General features: G+C 31.3%; 1 protein-coding gene across 6 annotated transcripts in view; it reads left to right on the top strand.

Annotated features, from left to right (window-relative positions):
• The window catches only part of LOC117171913 (allatostatin-A receptor-like), a 90,796-nt gene that overhangs the window by 24,469 nt on the left and 48,862 nt on the right, over positions 1-17,465 (top strand). For 4 of the 6 annotated variants that reach the window (XR_004466937.1, XR_004466936.1, XM_033359567.1 and 1 more), the window contains exon 3: positions 12,099-12,377. Coding sequence is in view for 3 of the 6 variants with exons in the window: in XM_033359567.1 (XP_033215458.1) it covers positions 12,099-12,377 (279 nt within the window). In the remaining 3 variants the exon portion in view is untranslated. The remainder of the gene's footprint in view (positions 1-12,098; positions 12,378-17,465) is intronic. The other 2 variants (XR_004466938.1, XM_033359568.1) reach the window with 1 other exon arrangement.

Genomic DNA, 17,465 nt, shown 5'->3' with positions numbered 1-17,465 from the left:
TTAAGAAATTCAATAGAATTCAAAGGATTTCTCCAAATTTTCGAAGATTTCAAGGTATTTAACAGACTTTAAAGAAGTTAAGAACATTATTTATATTTAAAAATTTCTTTAATATCTTAAAAGTCACTTAAATTCTACCGAAATTCCTAAAAATATCTTCAAAATTACTTAAAATCTCTTAAATTCTTTTAAAATATCTTGACCTCTTTTAAATATTTTGAAATCTTTTAAAATTTGTTTATAAATTTAAAATTTTTCAAAATCAAATAACTCCGGTTAAGTCCCTTGAAATTCCTGAAAGTCTGTTTAAATACTTTAAAATATTTTTAAATTACCTGAAAATCCTTAAGCTCTTTTGATTTTTTTAAAATAATTTAAAATGCTTTCTAAAATTTTAAATCCCTCTATTCACTTTTTAAAACATATTAAATCCATTGAAATGGCACAAAATCCCTTAAAATCACTAAGAATCTCTTGGACTCATAAAAAGTATTTTAAAGTCTCTAAAATCTCTTGAAAATTCTTTTGCTTTTTTAAATTCTTCTCAAATATTTTAAACTTCTTTCAAATTACTTGAAATATTTTGAAATTCATTTATAAATTTTCTTCTTTTTTCATTCAAAATAATTTTAAAATCGCTTTATGCCGATCTCTGGGTCGATTTTGGCCCAGAGTTGGGCCAGTAGTCGGATTTACTCTTTAACGAAAGATTTTCCATAGTTGCCCTGATGGTTGGTCCATGTTCGAGCCAAATTTGGGCCAACAGTCGGTCCCACGTTGTCTGCCAACGTTGGCTGTTTAGGTTGGGCTGACAAAAGTATCTTATAATTATAAAAGGTGGCCCAACTTTGGCTGCTAATCTACGGCGGGTCAAAGTCGGTCCGACTTTGGGCCAATAAAGTCTCTGAAATCTCTTGAAAATTCTTTTGCTTTTTTAAATTCTTTTCAAATATTTTAAACTTTTTTAAAATTACTTGAAATATTTCAAAATTCATTTATAAATTTTTTTCTCTTTTCAATAAAAAGAATTTTTAAATCCCTTTATGCCGATCTCTGGGCCGTTAGTCTGCGTTACTCGTTAACAAAAGATGTCTCACAGTTGCCCCGATGGTTGGTCCATGCTTGAAGCATTGTTGGAACAATAGTCGGTCTAACTTCTTCAGAACTTTCTAAATCCCTTCATGCCGATCTCTGGATCGATTTTGGCCCAGAGTTGGGCCGGTAGTCGGTGTTACTCGTTAATGAAAGATGTCTAATAGTTGCCCCGATGGTTGATCCATGTTTGGACCATTGTTAGGCCAATAGTCGGCCTAACTTCTTCAGAACTTTGTCAATCCCTTCATGCCGATCTCTGGATCGATTTTGGCCCAGAGTTGGGCCAGTAGTCGGATTTACTCGTTAACGAAAGATTTCCCATAGTTGCCCTGATGGTTGGTCCATGTTCGGGCCAAAGTTGGGCCAACAGTCGGTCCCACAATGTCTGTCAACGTTGGCTGTTTAGGTTGGGCCGACAAATGTATCTTATAAATATAAAAGGTGGCCCAACTTTGGCTGCCGATCTACGGTGGGCCAAAGTCGGTCCGACTTTGGGCCAACGCACCTGCTCTGGGTGCCGACCTAAATTCGCTCCTGGGAAGTACCCATTGGGTCCCCATTCAGTTCCTTTAAAAAAAACTCAAAAAAACAGCTAGATCAACTTTTAAACTGTTGAAATTCGGATTCTACGTTACATTTTCTATTGGAAACTCACGGAGTAATCGCAATACTTTTTTTGCAGCGGTAAAAAGTTTAAAAAATATGTAAGATCTATAACGCCTGTTGACTTCTACTTACAGATGATGCGTTTGAAGTGTAGCAGTCAACAGGCGTTATACGTCTTATATTTTTTAAAGATTTTTCCATTGCAAAACAAACTATTGCGATTATTCCGTGACCCTCTATAGGGAATTTTAAGGTCGAATCCAAATTTCAACAATTTTGAAGCTGATTTTGCTGTTTTTTTCGTGTTTTTTAAAAAGGAACCGAATGGGGTCTTGAGGGGACTTTGTAGAGGCTCCATTCGGTTCCTTCGGCCCGCCAGGGTATGCCAAGCATATCCCGGGAGATTTTTAGGAGATTTTTCAGGATATCCTATATCCTGCTGATATATCCTAGGGATATGCCAAAGATATGATTTTGTTGTGAGGGTGAATTTTCAACCGAAAAATTAACGAACAAATGCAATTTTGTATTAATTAAAATAAATTCTGAGATTCTCATACATTTTCAGAGAATTTATTTCTCGGTTATATTCTTGGTGACTATATCTCTGTGACTATATTCTCGGTAAATATATTCTCGCGTGATTATATAACTTTGAAACAATTAGAATACACAATAAAATGACCATAAAACCTATTTTGAAAATATATTTAATCCATCCTAGAGTATGATTAAACTATTGGTAGTGCCACTACCTTTAAGATTTCAACGGATTTAGCTACAGTATGTGAGCAGTCGCCCAAACTCAGCCGCAGGTGCGAATTTTCCATTGGGCCATAGTCGGGCCAACTTTCTCGGAGTTGGGCTAACTTTGCCAACCAGACATTGGCCAATATACCGAAATGATAACTATGGCCCAACTCTGTTTGCCGTCTATTGGCTACCATGGATGGCCAAACCATGACTACTAAGAAGTCGGCCCAGCAGCGAAATTATAACTTTGTCCAGACCATGTTAGCCGAATATTGGTACAATATGTATTACCAAAATAATGGCTACTATGGAAATTACACGGACAAAAATATCCATTAAATTTTATAGAACTAATATTTTAGTAGAGAATACGATGGGTAGTTTAATAAATATAATACAATCACTACCCAGCTTATAATCGCACGCTATGAAAATTTTTATTCGCCTTGGGGCTCGAACCCTATAAGTTTCGCATTCCTAATTCCTAACCGACTTTGGCCCGCCGTAGATCGGCAGCAAAAGTTGGACCACCTTTTATATTTATAAGATACATTTTTCGGCCCAACCTAAACAGCCAACGTTGGCAGACAACGTGGGACCGACTGTTGGCTAAACTTTGGCCCGAATATGGACCAACCATCAGGGCAACTATGGGAAACCCTTCGTTAACGAGTAACGCCGACTACCGGCCCAACTCTGGGCCAAATTCGGCCCAGAGATCTGCATGAAGGGATTTAGAAAGTTCTGAAGAAGTTACACCGACTATTGGCCCAACAATGGTCCAAACATGGACCAACCATCGGGGCAACTATGAGACATTTTTTGTTAACGAGTAACGCCGACTACCGGCCCAAGTCTGGGCCAGCGTCGGCCCAGATATCGGCATAAAGGGATTTAAAAATTCTTTTTAATGAAAAGAGAAAAAAATAAATTAATTTAAAAATATTTCTAATAATTTTAAAGAAGTTTAAAATATTTGAGAAGAATTAAAAAAAAGCAAAAGAATTTTCAAGAGATTTTAGAGACTTTAAAATACTTTTTATGCGTCCAAGAGATTTTTAGTGATTTTAAGGGATTTTGTGCCATTTCAATGGATTTAATATGGTTTAAAAAGTGAGCAGAGAAATTTCAAATTTTAGAAAGCATTTTAAATGATTTGAAAAAAAATCAAAAGAGTTTAAGGATTTTCATGTAATTTAAAAATATTTTAAAGTATTTAAACAGACTTTCAGGAATTTCAAGGGATTTAACCGGAGTTATTTGATTTTGAAAATTTTTAAATTTATAAACGAATTTTAAAAGATTAAAAAATATTTACAAAAGTTCAAGATATTTGAAAAGAATTTAAGAGATTTTAAGTAAGTTTGAAGATTTTTTGAGGAATTTCGGTATAATTTAAATGACTTTAAGATTTTAAAGAAATTTTAAGATTTAAATAATGTTCTTGAATTATTTAAAGTCTGTTAAATATCTTTAAATCTTCGAAAATTTGTAGTAATCCTTTCAATTCTAATGAATTTCGTTATATATATATATATATAATGATTTTTTTAAATCTTTCATAATATCTTAAAATATTTTTTAATTTAGTTTAAATCTAGTCAAATCACATAAAATATTCAATAATAATTTGCAATATATTAAAAACCTGAAATCTTATTACATATATTATTATCAGCGTAGCAATATTTTGTATAGAATGGTTCAAAGAAAATTGCAGGCGGCCATGCACAGCTGTCGGTTATATTTCAGATTTTTTTTGTAATACTTCCAGCTAGGTTAGCCGAGGGGCTTTAGCCATTAGGAATTAGGATTGCGAAACTTATAGGGTTCGAGCCCCAAGGCGAATAAAAATTTTTACAGCGTGCGATTATAAACAGTGTAATATTTGTATTATATTTATTAAACTACCCATCATATTCTCTACTATAAGATTAGTTCTATGAAATTTAATGGATATTTTTTTCCGCGGAATTACCATAGTTGGCCCGATTTTCGTAATGGATATTGTACCAATATTCGGCTAACATGGTCGGGCCAAAGTTATAATTTCGCTGTTGGGCCGACTTCTAGTAGTCATGGTTGGGCCAACCATGTTAGCCAATAGTCGGCAAACAGAGTTGGGCCATAGTTATCATTTCGGTATGTTGGCCAATGCCTGGTTGGCAAAGTTAGCCCAACTCCGAGAAAGTTGGCCCGACTATGGCCCAATGGAAAATGCGCACCTGGGAAATTGCAAAATAAAAATTATTTTTCGTTTCCAATTATAGTTTTAGAGTTAGAAGCAGTTTTAAGGTGACTATAGTTCTTATGTTATCCGGTAATAAGCAGTTTTTCATTAACGTTATTGTTTAAGAGTTCAATTTTTACATTTAAATTGATTAATATAATTGAAGATGATTGAAAATACTTCCAGACGTGAACATTTAATTCGACTTGATGTGTCCTTATTTGGCCAAAATAACTATTTTATTACCCCGAAAATGATCGTACAATAATTCGTGATCATTCTGTAACACGTTTTTATTATTAGAAGAAGCATAGTGTGGAGGTGAGTTTATGAGAAAAAAATATCAATAAAAACATGTACTTCTTGTCTGTAAAGCACTTAATTTGATAGGTTGATTTAGAACTAAAATATTATTCAAAAAATTTAAACAAAATTTATTGCAATACTTGGTCATCCGTTAAAACAAAAGTTATTTGCAACGAGTGATTTGCTTTACTCTTATCCACGTTCGTAAGTGAAATTGGACCATTGTAACGTAGTGGGATATTATGAATGTTATAAATAACGCAAATATTTGTTTATTTTTATTTTTCGCATTTAATTGTTAAAGATGTATAAATTAGTATTGTAACATAAATGTTGGACCTATACAATGTAAAACGTGAATTAAATGCACCAGTTTGAAAATTATTTATTTTTAACAATTAAATTCAAAATCAAACTATTTCGAAATTTTCAATGTTGAATGTTTTAAATTCAAATTCATTGAATTCTTCTACATAAGTTTTAAATTTAAAATTGCTAAATTGATAACTGTTTCAAATATAAAAATATTTTAGGCTTGCAATTTTGAGAAAAAAATTTAGTGCAGAATCTTGTAAAATTATCGCAAATTTTCATTTTAAAACAATAATCATGAAGTTAAAAGAATGAAATTTTTCGTTAAAATCAACCCTGTTACACATAGGATCGATAGGGGACGCTTCCAGATCGGTAATATTAAACCTGGCAGCTATATATTCGATTTTAATGAAACATAGTTTAAATTGTAGTGCTTTTTTGGGAAGTAGTGTGTCGCTAAAGTATTTACGAAAATTTCGAAAACTACACCATTTAAAAAATTTAAAGCCAACATTTCTTTAAATTGTAATGTTTCCGACCAAAATTTGAATAAAAAAAACAACGTGAAAACAGTTTTTTGATTGGATTTTCGACAGAATGCGCTATAGTTTTTTCGATTTCTTTTTTATTATATTACTTGCTTTTTATCTTTCATTTAAAAAAAGTTGATGAACACTGATCTGGTTCGCGAGTTATGAATATTTAAAGAGCAGAAGTCCAGTCGAATATAATTCTAAAAAAAGCTGAAAACCATATTGCCCATTCCTTCAAAAATCCAATCCAAAAACTGTTTTCTTTTATTTATTTGAAATAAATTATTTTCTACTAAAAACGCTAAACTAATGTTAAATTGTTTTAAAATTGTAAATCCTCTTTGGAATCTTATCAAAATTATTTGTTAAGACGTGCAGTTTATACTATCAATTTTACAACAATTTGTATTCTTCTTTGAAATCCATTGTATATACCACTGTATCCATTGCATCCATTGTATAACCTGAAAATGTTAAAACTTTGCGAATATTACAAAAAATATATAATTTCTTAGAACAAAAATACCAATTTCCGCCCAAAAAGACTAAGAAAATTAAAAAATTTTAAAAATTCTAAATATGTGCTTCAAATTAAAATTATTATTTTCTTAAATCACAATTTTCGATGTAATAAGTCAAAGGTAAACTAAAATTTAAAAAAAGTGTAAATCTTCTTTGAACTCTAATGATTTTTTTTATAAATATTAATTTCCGAAAAAAATAATACGATATAAAAATGTATAAGATTGTCCCTTCATTATTTTATCATTTTTTTTGTTAGAAATTCGAATTTTAGGTAACTGGTGAACCAGATGAGTCTCTATCAACTTTTATTTTTTAATGGTAGGTAATAAGACACGGAATAAGATGCCAAATAAAGAATTAAAAAAATATAGCGTATCGCGTCAAAAATCTAATGAAAAAAATTGTTTAAATTTTTTGTGTTTAAACTCAAAATATTTTTTTCTTATATATCTTATATAAAACAGCACATTGTTTTACAAAATGCCTATAACTTCCATGAAAAACCGAAATAAAGTATCGGAAATATTACAATTTAAAGAAAAAACTACCTCAAAGTTTAGAGTGATGTAGCTCCCAGAATTTTCAAAATTTTCGAAAATACTATGGCCATAAAAGATTATTCATAAAGTACTACAATTTCATTAAGTTTTATTAAAATTAATGAGATGGCTCTCAGATTTTAAATGCAAAACAAATTAGTCATTAACTTTTTCTGTTACAATACAGTGATTATATCTCTTCTTATTTGTAGAAAAAAGTGGATGTGATTAGTTATTGCATTAATCAATTATTTTTAAAGAAACCTGGGTGCTTTTATAAAACTCTAATTCTTAATTCTGTAATATGGTTTTTTGTTTTGAATTTTTGGATTTGAATTTTTCCTACATAAATGACCTTTCATCGAATTATTTAGGAATAATGGAAAGTATATATCCTAAGATATCCGTTTTTTTAAATGTTATATTTTTATTTGTTTTATTGATAAATTACTGCAGGGTAATTAAAAATCCGACTAAGGCGTCAGTGTGTTATATGTTTGTCGTTTTTCATTTTGAAGAACGAAAATCTGTCAACAGTTACAGGTTGGTTGGAGAGTTTAATGAATCTCTTTTTTTAAATATAAATGAATGTGCATGCTAATAATTGGAAATGAGATTTTAAAATATATGTAATTACAAATAAGTTAGTTTTTTAATATCACTGAACCCCAATTCCAAATTCAAATTTTTTACTTTCTCACACTGTCGTATACACAGGTCCGGCGACCTGTGTTTTTAAAAATTTTTAAATTGCCACGAGGGGGTGTAATAGAAGAGTAGTGGCGGTTTAATTTGAAATTTTGATGTGATAAGATCAATATTTTCAACATGTATTTTATAAATATGGATGCATTGCAAATTAATACACGCACAATAAAGTTTAAACATTATAAGATTATAAATACATTTACATAATGAAGTGGATTTTCGAAAATATGAAATAATTGAAATAATGCAACGAGATATGATAATATTTGAAATTATATTTGCATTGGAATGCCAGAAATTTAAGGAACGTAAAGATTCTTGATAACAAAAACTTATTGATAAGCAAAGTCGCAGCTTGAATACTTCGTAAAAATATTTATGGAAATATTGAAAAAATTATATATTAATCTCGTTGTGCTTTAGTCTTAAAAATTAAAATGAAATATAAAATAATCAAATTTTTGGACAAACGACACAAGCTATGAAAAAAAATAGAAAAAATTTCAAAATAAAAAAAAGCAAAAAATTGGTCAGAAATACTTTTTTAACAGGACGCGTAGTTTTTGTTTTAATCGTAAAAAATATCATTGAAAATAAGCAAGTTAAATTTATGGAAAACGAAACAGGGTGCCATAAAATGTAAATAGACCAAATTTTTTTACAGGATACGCACTTTTTCAAATTATAAAACCAAGACAATAAAAATACATTTGAATAAATATTAATGCATAATATGAATTGTAATAACACAAATTGATTAAAGTGTTCAATTTTTCATGGTGACTGAGATAAAATTAAATGCAAAATAAGGAGCAAATATTAAAGTGATAATGATAAATAAAATTTGTACTTTATTTTGCAATATCTAAATAAGCACTCCCAGGCCGAGGTACAGAAATAAATGTAATATTTATTTCATATAATAGTGTACAAAAATGTACAAAATCTCGCATTTTGGACAAAATCAAGTGCCAAGCACGATATACGTGATGAAAAGGTGTTCGTTGAAGCCGAAGAAGCTTTCCCGGAGGATAATTCAAAATCACCAAATTACAGTTGTCTATTATTTTTCCTTGAATTTTAAAAGTTCTTTGCACAAATGTGGGGAGAATACAAAGACCGAGCGCGCAGCGCGAGGTAAAAACATTATCGAGAGACGAAATCGTCGACACACTACCAAAGAAAATAACAAACATTTCTAGAGGAAAGTTTTTGTAGATTAAACGTGGGGAGATTAAAAATAGAAAGTTTAAAGAAAGTTTTGGCAACATTTCTAACAAGAATATTCTCAAATATTTGAATATTTGACGCAGAAATCTGTATAAGGATTAAGCTTCTTTTTCAAGTTTGTTATACTTTTCAAACTATCTCTAAATCCCTTATTTCTCATTCAGATGGTTGCATTTATCGCGATCCGCTGTAGAGCCTGTATAAACACTAGGATATATTCTCGTATTATAACAAATAAAAAAGAGAGGATTTCAGTTTAAAAAAATTAAATATTGACTTCGTAACTAATTACTTTTCAAATTAATTAAACATTAAGGAGTAAGAAAATGATTATCTTAATTTCACTTTTATATAACTTTTTACGCGCGCATAAATTTACAGACTGATTATTCAATAATCTCATTTAAATTTTAAATTTCAGGAAAAAGAACGGATGTCAAATACACTTTTCTTTTACAGTATATAGATAGGAAATTAAATTTTTCCTTTGAAATGATAAAGCGGTTAGTGACTGTCCACAATTAATTTCGGCAGAGCCGAGACGTACGGCAATCAATAAATCCATAAAGTGGAGGCGAATTGCAATTCAGCCGTTCTGTAAAGCACAATTTAAGTCGACTTAAGAACTATTGAATACATTGAAATTTTCTAATGCGCACTTACAATATTTTACTTTTATCCGAGCTTTTTATCAATATTGCAGGATTACATCTTAGACGTGACAAATTATAACCTCGCCTCAAATCTGAAATTACAAGGTGATTTATTACGAGGTTGAGTTAATCTGATTAATATCCTAATTCACTTTCTCGGTCTCGATTTTTTATCATCTTTCAGAAAATATCAGAATGTTGGGTTTAAAATCTAAGTACTGAGAAGATTATTATTATAATAGAAAAAATAGCGCACTACTTGCGCTTATTACACGTTTCTTATTTTGGTTGCTTAATTATGGAATTAAAATACACAAAAAATCCCATTTAAGTGCGGTTTCTGTCGTGGTCTTAAATGGCCTTGACTTAAAAGGAACACGACTATCGTTCGCTCCGAATGTAAGCAGGCAGGTACGCATAAATCATTTATGTACGATTTAGACCTATGACGTAATCTGATACAATTAACGCGCTGTAAGTGGCTCTCCAGCTGTTAGTCACGCTTCAGTGAGCCACTGCTTTCGATTTCGGCCCCGCGACTTATCCACCAGGAAACCGCCGCGGCATCAATTCTCGGAACTACATAAATGGGATATACTTAAATCGACTTCCCAGTGTATATGCTTCTAATCTAATTTACTATGAAATATAATTAATATTCATCAATTAAAATAAATATTGAAAAAATTACATTGGCTTTCATTCAATTTAAATTTGAATTTAAATTATAATTTTTTTCTTTAACCTGTATCTTACATTTAAATATAAAATTGTAACCTAAGAGAAATTAAAAACAAATAAAAAATGAACAAATTTATGTGGGATTTTATATTTAATAAAGATGTTCTTAAAAGCAATTCGAGAATTTTGAAGCTTACTGGTGTCTTCTATTTTCGACACTGATCGCCATTTTGAAAACATTTATAATTTAAATTCACCAACTTTTTTAGCTTCTAATGTTTACATTTCCGTTAGGGGTTCGCGAAATTGATGCAGGTGGGTCAATTCGGGTTTGAGGATTGGACCGCAGATCCTGAATCCATTCGCATTTAGTCTTCATAGACTAGCCAGCAACCGATTAGGACTCGAAAACTCTGTGACTGGATGATGAGGGAAAAAATTCATTTTTAAAATTAATTCTTTTCAAAAACTCTGCCTCTTTTTTAAAATATGCAGCCAAATATTTGAGTTAGACACTTATAAAAAAGTGTGGTTATGATGGACTAGCCAGTAGCCGATCAGGGACCAGAAAGACTGACTAGATGATGAGGGAATTTTTTTTTTTTAGATTTCATTTGTAATACTTTTAAACATCCTGTCTCTTTTTAAAAATAAGCGAAAAAATATTTTAGTAAGACACAATTAATTATTGATTAATTAATAACCATCTTAAGTTATAACTAGAGGTTGCAAAAAAAATCAATTAACCCGTGCGCGTTGGCCTGCATACCTGCAATCAGCACGACAAACCGTATTCCATCCGACAACCCGCATGCAATTTTTTTATTAGATTAGAAGTCAAAAAGTTATATAATTTTTATAGTTATGCAATTCTTTTAAAAGAGATTCGTGAATTTTAATCTTGATTTTTATCATGTATATTAAACAAGATTTACAAACTATATTCATTACATTTTTCGATTGGACACAAGTTTATAAAGTTCTAGATAATTAATAATCTAGCAGATTACTTATACTGGCATTTTATAAAAAACGAAGAAATAATTTTCAATATGTTTTTAAAACTGAGTTTATCATTTTATACAGTTAAATTAAAACTTATCTTTGAACGAAAGGAGTTAAAGTCTATGGCTTAAGTTCTGTTAACTAAATTAAAGAAAAAAACTTATAATTTGTTATTGACATTATATCGAAAAACATGACATCTTCTTATATTCCGTTTCATTTTTTCTGCATCGTTTTATTTTTTAAATAGAACCATCTATATAACCTAATTGTCAACCGCGAAGCGCGAGTGTCGCGATCACAATGTAATAATCGTTAAAGTTGCAGGTGCTTTGATAATAAATTTTGAAAACAAATTTAAAAGCTATTTCAGATAAAATTCATGACTGTAGTTCTTTAGAAGTTTAAATTACAGTTTTCGATTTAAGTTATAATAAGTATGATATTTGAAAAAAGGCAGTCGAAATGTACGAGCGTGAGGGCGTGTACGAATTTGCGCGAAGATTGTGACCGCGCAGCGGGTATATTTTTGTTGTTGTAATAGTGCATATTTGAATATTTACAATTTGAACAATTCTACTCAATATTAAGAGTGTATGACAGAAAAATATGCAATTTCAAATACTTTTACTTAGGATATTTTAATTTGCAACATTTCATATTAAAATTTATTTGATTTGATAATAATTCGAATAATTATGTGCCATCTGGTACCACATATTTAATACATTCTTGTGGCAAGAAATGGACATTAACCGAATATTTTTAAGCTTTTTAAGCCTTTTCATTGTGGAAGTAAATTAAATTTTTCTAGGAAACTTAGATTCTTGATTGACTTGAATCATTTTATCCATGTAACAAGATTTTTTCCAAAATCAATTTTTCTCGATGTTATGACGACAATCTCTTATGTGAGCAGATCCATTATGTTTTACAGGAGATGGACACCTCAACACCAGAAAACTTTACGGCGTGTAGAATACTTCCTCAGTTCAATTGGCCTCTATTTCAACTGACGTTTTTTCTATCCAGCTACGTTGTGCCTCTGACCCTTATATGCGGTCTTTATTTATGTATGCTCCTGAGATTATGGCGAGGGTCTCGTATTAGCGCAGAAAGTCGTCGAGGGAGAAAAAGAGTGACAAGGCTGGTTCTCGTCGTCGTTGGAGTTTTCGCCTTCTGTTGGTGTCCAATTCAGGTAAAGAGAAAATTTATCCCCTAATTTACATTTCATAAGAAAAAATTAAAGAAAAATCATAAATTAATAATTAAATAGAACACATTTTAATTAAAGCATTCAACGTTGAAACATTGAAAATGGTTAATGAAGGTTTGCAGTAAAAGCAATTTAAGAAGATTACAAAAGTCTTAAGGCGTTTTAATTGATTCCAAAGGATTAAGAGAGGTCTGGAATATTTCGCATAAAGCTCCGAATAACTGAATTCTTCGATTTTTTTCAAACTTTTTATACTTATGTATTTTGACGCTTTGATTAGGAATATGAGAGATAAAATTGGCGACAAGGCGATTTTCATGGTAAAACCATGAAAAAACCATAAAAATCATGGTTTTTTGCGTTTATCTAAGCCAATATGAAAAATTTTGCAAAATCTTTAAAACAAAAGTTATAGATCTCATTAAAATACATATTTTTTGTAAAATAAATTTTGTTGTATAAGAGTGATAATTTTCGCGAAAATTAGTGATAATCGATTTTCATTAAATAAAACATTAAAATCATGGATTTTTACGTTCATCTAAGCCAATACGCACAATATAGCTAAATATTATGAAAAAAGTTGTATAACTTATCAAGTTATACATTTTTTGTTTTCAACATTTTTATCTGCGAGTGATAGTTTTCGCGAAAATGAGTGACACATCGATTTTTATGAAAAAAAAACCCTTAAAAATCAATGTTTTTTGCGTTCAGCTCAGTTGATACACGAAAGTTTGCAAAATATTTGGATTAAAAGTTGTAGATCTCATTAAGATGCACATTTTTTGTTTCGAACATTTTTTTCTACGAGTGATATTTTTTGAGAAAATTAGTGATGCATCTGATGATATGTAACAGCTTTTAATGCAATAAACGACAGGTATTTCTTCACCTTCCGCGCTCATAATACTTACGGGCGTATTTATTGCATACATTCATTGGTTTCAAAGAAATCATTAATACAGGTGAAATCGTTTGGCGCACGCCTGTAGTTAATATTGTCGATAGGCGAAGGTGTTTGGCGCGCGTTTATCGGCAGATGTGAATAAAAGTAAAAATCAACTTACGAATAGTGCAAGTGGGACACGATGTCCGGTGACTCCCCTGGATCACCGGAATCTAAAAAACAAAGAACTGTACCTGATGAGAGGGGTTTCAGGCCTACTAAAAGAACCAGAAAGAAAATGCCTTATGTAGAAGCAGCAACAGTGCCACTCAACAATCGCTTCAGCATCCTCCAAGACAGCGAGGATCTCACCAAGACTGTTCATTCCCAGGTTGAGGAAATGGAAGTAATTCAGGATGCAACAAGAGGTGTTCAAGAAGAAAACATCGACACAGCAGGGGGAAAGAAAAAGAAAATATCGCCTATAATTATCTCTAAAGAACTGGACGATTACACGGGATTTGTCTCAACTCTGATATCCTTCATCAAAGGGGAGCCGAAAATCCACTATTCCCCGCACAGATTAGCAGTTTATGCTGAGAATGAGGATGGATATAAAACGCTGTTAAAGGAATTGGATATAGCGAGTTGTTCTTTAAATAACCTAATAGGATTAAATTTCTTGTCGAGAAATGAGTGCCTAAAAATATGTTATCATCGTAGATTCTATTATATAACTCACCTTGTACACAAAAAATGTTTGAGATGCAGCAGCCTGCATGCTCATATTATTCTGCTTCGCCGTAGGGTTCAATTTTGAACAATTTATATGGGAAAGCAGCATCGTAAACGGTCAGTCGATTTCGCGGGAAACTGTTGCAGACCACTTCTCTTTTTGTAGGGAGATCTGCAGGGTTGCTCTTGACAGTAAATTCGAAGAGAAAGATCGCATCGGAGGTGTCAATGGAGTAATCGAAATTTATGAGTGCAAGATCGGCCGTCGAAAATACGAGTGAAGGCGTCTAGTGGAAGGATCATGGATCCTTGGAATAATCCACAGAGGACATCCCTATACATCTATCGATTAGAAATATCTCCCGAAATTAAGAGAGATCAGGCTACTTGAATAGAATTAATAAAAAAAGCACGTGTCAGAAGGAACACAGGTCCACACCGATTGTTGGAAGGGTTATATTAATCTCAAAGATCATGGTTTCGTCCCCAAAACTGTGAATCATTCCGAGGAGTTCGTGAATCGCGACACCGGAGAGCACACTCAAAACGTCGACTCCTCTTGGCGGTGAATGCGACGATTTTGCTCACAAGAAGGAGTGCACAAGAACAATCTCGCAAATCATTTCTGTGAATTTCTGTGGCGACGACGGCTCAAGCAGATAGGTGCTGGTCCGTTTAAGGAACTAATCGCGAATAATAAAGTCTGTTACCCTGGTCACTGAATTTAAACAGCATTATTAATTAAAATAAATTCAACTATATTATATAATAATAAAATCATAAAAATAAAAAATAAATCAAATTAACCAAAAAAATACAAAATATAAAGAAGACAAAAAATGTGCTCTTCAAAGTACTCCAACCTACATAAGACGTTGGAAAGCGATAGGCGTTTGACCAACATTATTTCTGTAGCCAGTCACAGGGGTGCCTTCCCGCCCCCAACGGAACCAGGGAAAGGGATAGGGGGTTTCACCAACACTATTTCTGTACCCAGTCACATGGGTGCCTCCCCCCCCCACCACAGGACCTGAAAAATGGTTAGGGGTTTGACCAATATTATTTCTGTGACCGATCGGAGGGGTGCCCCCCCCCTCCCCACGGCACCTGGGAAAGTGGTAGGGGTTTGACCAACATTATTTCTGTAACCAGTCACAGGGGTGCCTTCCCGCCCCCACGGGACCTATGAAAGGGATAGGGGGTTTGGCCAACATTATTTCTGTAGCCAGTTACTGGGGTGGCTTTCCATACCCCATGATTAGCTGGAAATGAGTAGAGAGAAATGGTAGGGATTTGGCGAGAATTATTTTAAAATATTTGATCGTTAGATGTCTCACTTATTGTCTCGAAAACTATCATTCGTGGAAAAAAATGTTTTCAAAAGAAAATTTGTATCTAAATGAGATCTACAATTTTTGTCTGAACATTTTTACAGAATTTTGCGTATTGGCTGAGATAAACTCAAAAGTCCATAATGTTTATAGGTTTTTTTATATGAAAATCGATATATCATTCATTTTCTCGGAAACTATCACTCGCAGAAAAAAATATTTATAACAAAAAGTTTGTATCTCAATGGGAGCTAAAACTTTTATGGAGAAAACTTTGCGAAATTTTGCATATTGGTTTAGATAAACGCAACTACGACTTTTATGGTTTTTTAATGGTTTCGCCATGCTAGGTGGCCTAGTCGCCAATTTTCACTATCCAATTCATAATGAGCCTATCAAAGTACATAAGTATGCGGAGTTTAAATAAAATTGCCATCTCTTTTTCCATTCATTGTGAAAATTAAACAAAATAAATGGTTCTATCTTGAAGATTTACATCTTAAATTCCTTCAGTTTTCCGTAAAAATATTTTTCATCTTGTTCCGCACTGTAAAGCTACAAATATTTTTTATCGGCATTTTGTAAGAATAAACAATTTACCGATATAAATTAAAAAATAAAAAATTTATTTTTAATGAAGTGTTTAATTTAAAGATTAAAAGAGCATAAAAATATTAATGAAAACTTTCAAAATTAAAAAAAGTTGAATTTGATGTATCTAAATTAAACCGTATTCTTAGGTACATTCTAAATGAAATAATAACATTAAATGCATTCAAAATAAAGACAGAGCATATTATGCATTTTAAAGTGGAAAAGTTTTATTGATTTAATTAAATTTTTTTAATGATTGAAATATTACGATTTAATATTCTATAGGGATTTAAATTTTCTTCCATTTACTATGTTTACAGTTAAACAATACCGCACTGTAACTTTGACGATTGTCCTTAACTTGTGGTATTTTAAATTAAATCATGAAAAGCTCAGAAGTTAAAAAATGTGAAAATAAACTGAAAGCATTTATGTGAATTATGTATTACACGAAAGCGATTTAAAATTTGTGCAACTTTAGGCGCGGAAAATTTAGAATGTTTAAATTTGAAACTTTTATTGTAAAAACTTGTCACATTTTTAACGCTTATTCAACTGAGAAATTTGAAGTTTATATGCTTAAAGTGTTTTTTTCTTCCATTAAAAATGTTTACTTCATACTTTACATTTACTTTAACCCTAGGAATGTCGATTTTTATTGTTAGATTATATAAGTTTTAATCTTTTACGCTCCATTTAAAATTTAAATTGCAATAATTTTCAATCTTAAATTCTAAAATGTTGAAAAGCGAGAGTTTAAAATTCTTCATTCTTTAAAGCTTGCGAATGAAAATGGTATATTCAAAAAGCTTTTTGTCTTAAAATTGTTAGCTGTATAATATTTTAGGTAGACTTCATTTAATTCGTACAGTTTTTATAATAGTAAATTTAAAAGTTAGTTTAGACGAAGGTGAAAAAATGTGAATAGGAGATAAATTAGACCTTATGACAGAGGGTCAGTGAACCTTTTGGGAGGTTAAATGATTAAAGGGCTTAAGTAGCTTAAGGTTTTTAGAACAGCATTATACTTTCAGGGTTGTTTTGCACTTTTCACCCATTATACTCCACCCAGTTAATATCCTAATTGATATCACAAAAACGAGTTAATTAAAGCCTAAAAATCCCTTCAAGTAAAGACTTTCCACGCCGCTTCTCTTACTTTAGGGGTGTACATTTATTATTACGAAAGTAAAATCCCTTTAAGAAAAGAAAAACATTTTCCGACTCCGCTTCTCTTAGTTTTGTGATGTACACATCTCACATTAATTTTCATATTTTTTAATTTACTTAATTTTTCTTACACTATATTATTTCTCCTTGTTTTTCATTTCAGTTCTGTTAATTATATCCGATTCTATCAATTAATTCGTTCTACCTCTTATTGAAATTAAAAATTTTTAAAGTTTTTTTTGAAATCTTGCTCTACCTGAATTCATCTAGTCACTTCAGAAATGTGTTTGTTAAAATAATGAAGGAAGATTATAAAATAAATAAAATAGAAAGTTTTTTATTTTAGGTAAA

The sequence above is a fragment of the Belonocnema kinseyi genome, chromosome 4 (genome assembly GCF_010883055.1).
Source record: "Belonocnema kinseyi isolate 2016_QV_RU_SX_M_011 chromosome 4, B_treatae_v1, whole genome shotgun sequence".
NCBI lineage: Eukaryota > Metazoa > Arthropoda > Insecta > Hymenoptera > Cynipidae > Belonocnema > Belonocnema kinseyi.
Note: the sequence above shows the minus strand (reverse complement) of the source record. Positions and strands in the feature narration are given on the sequence as shown.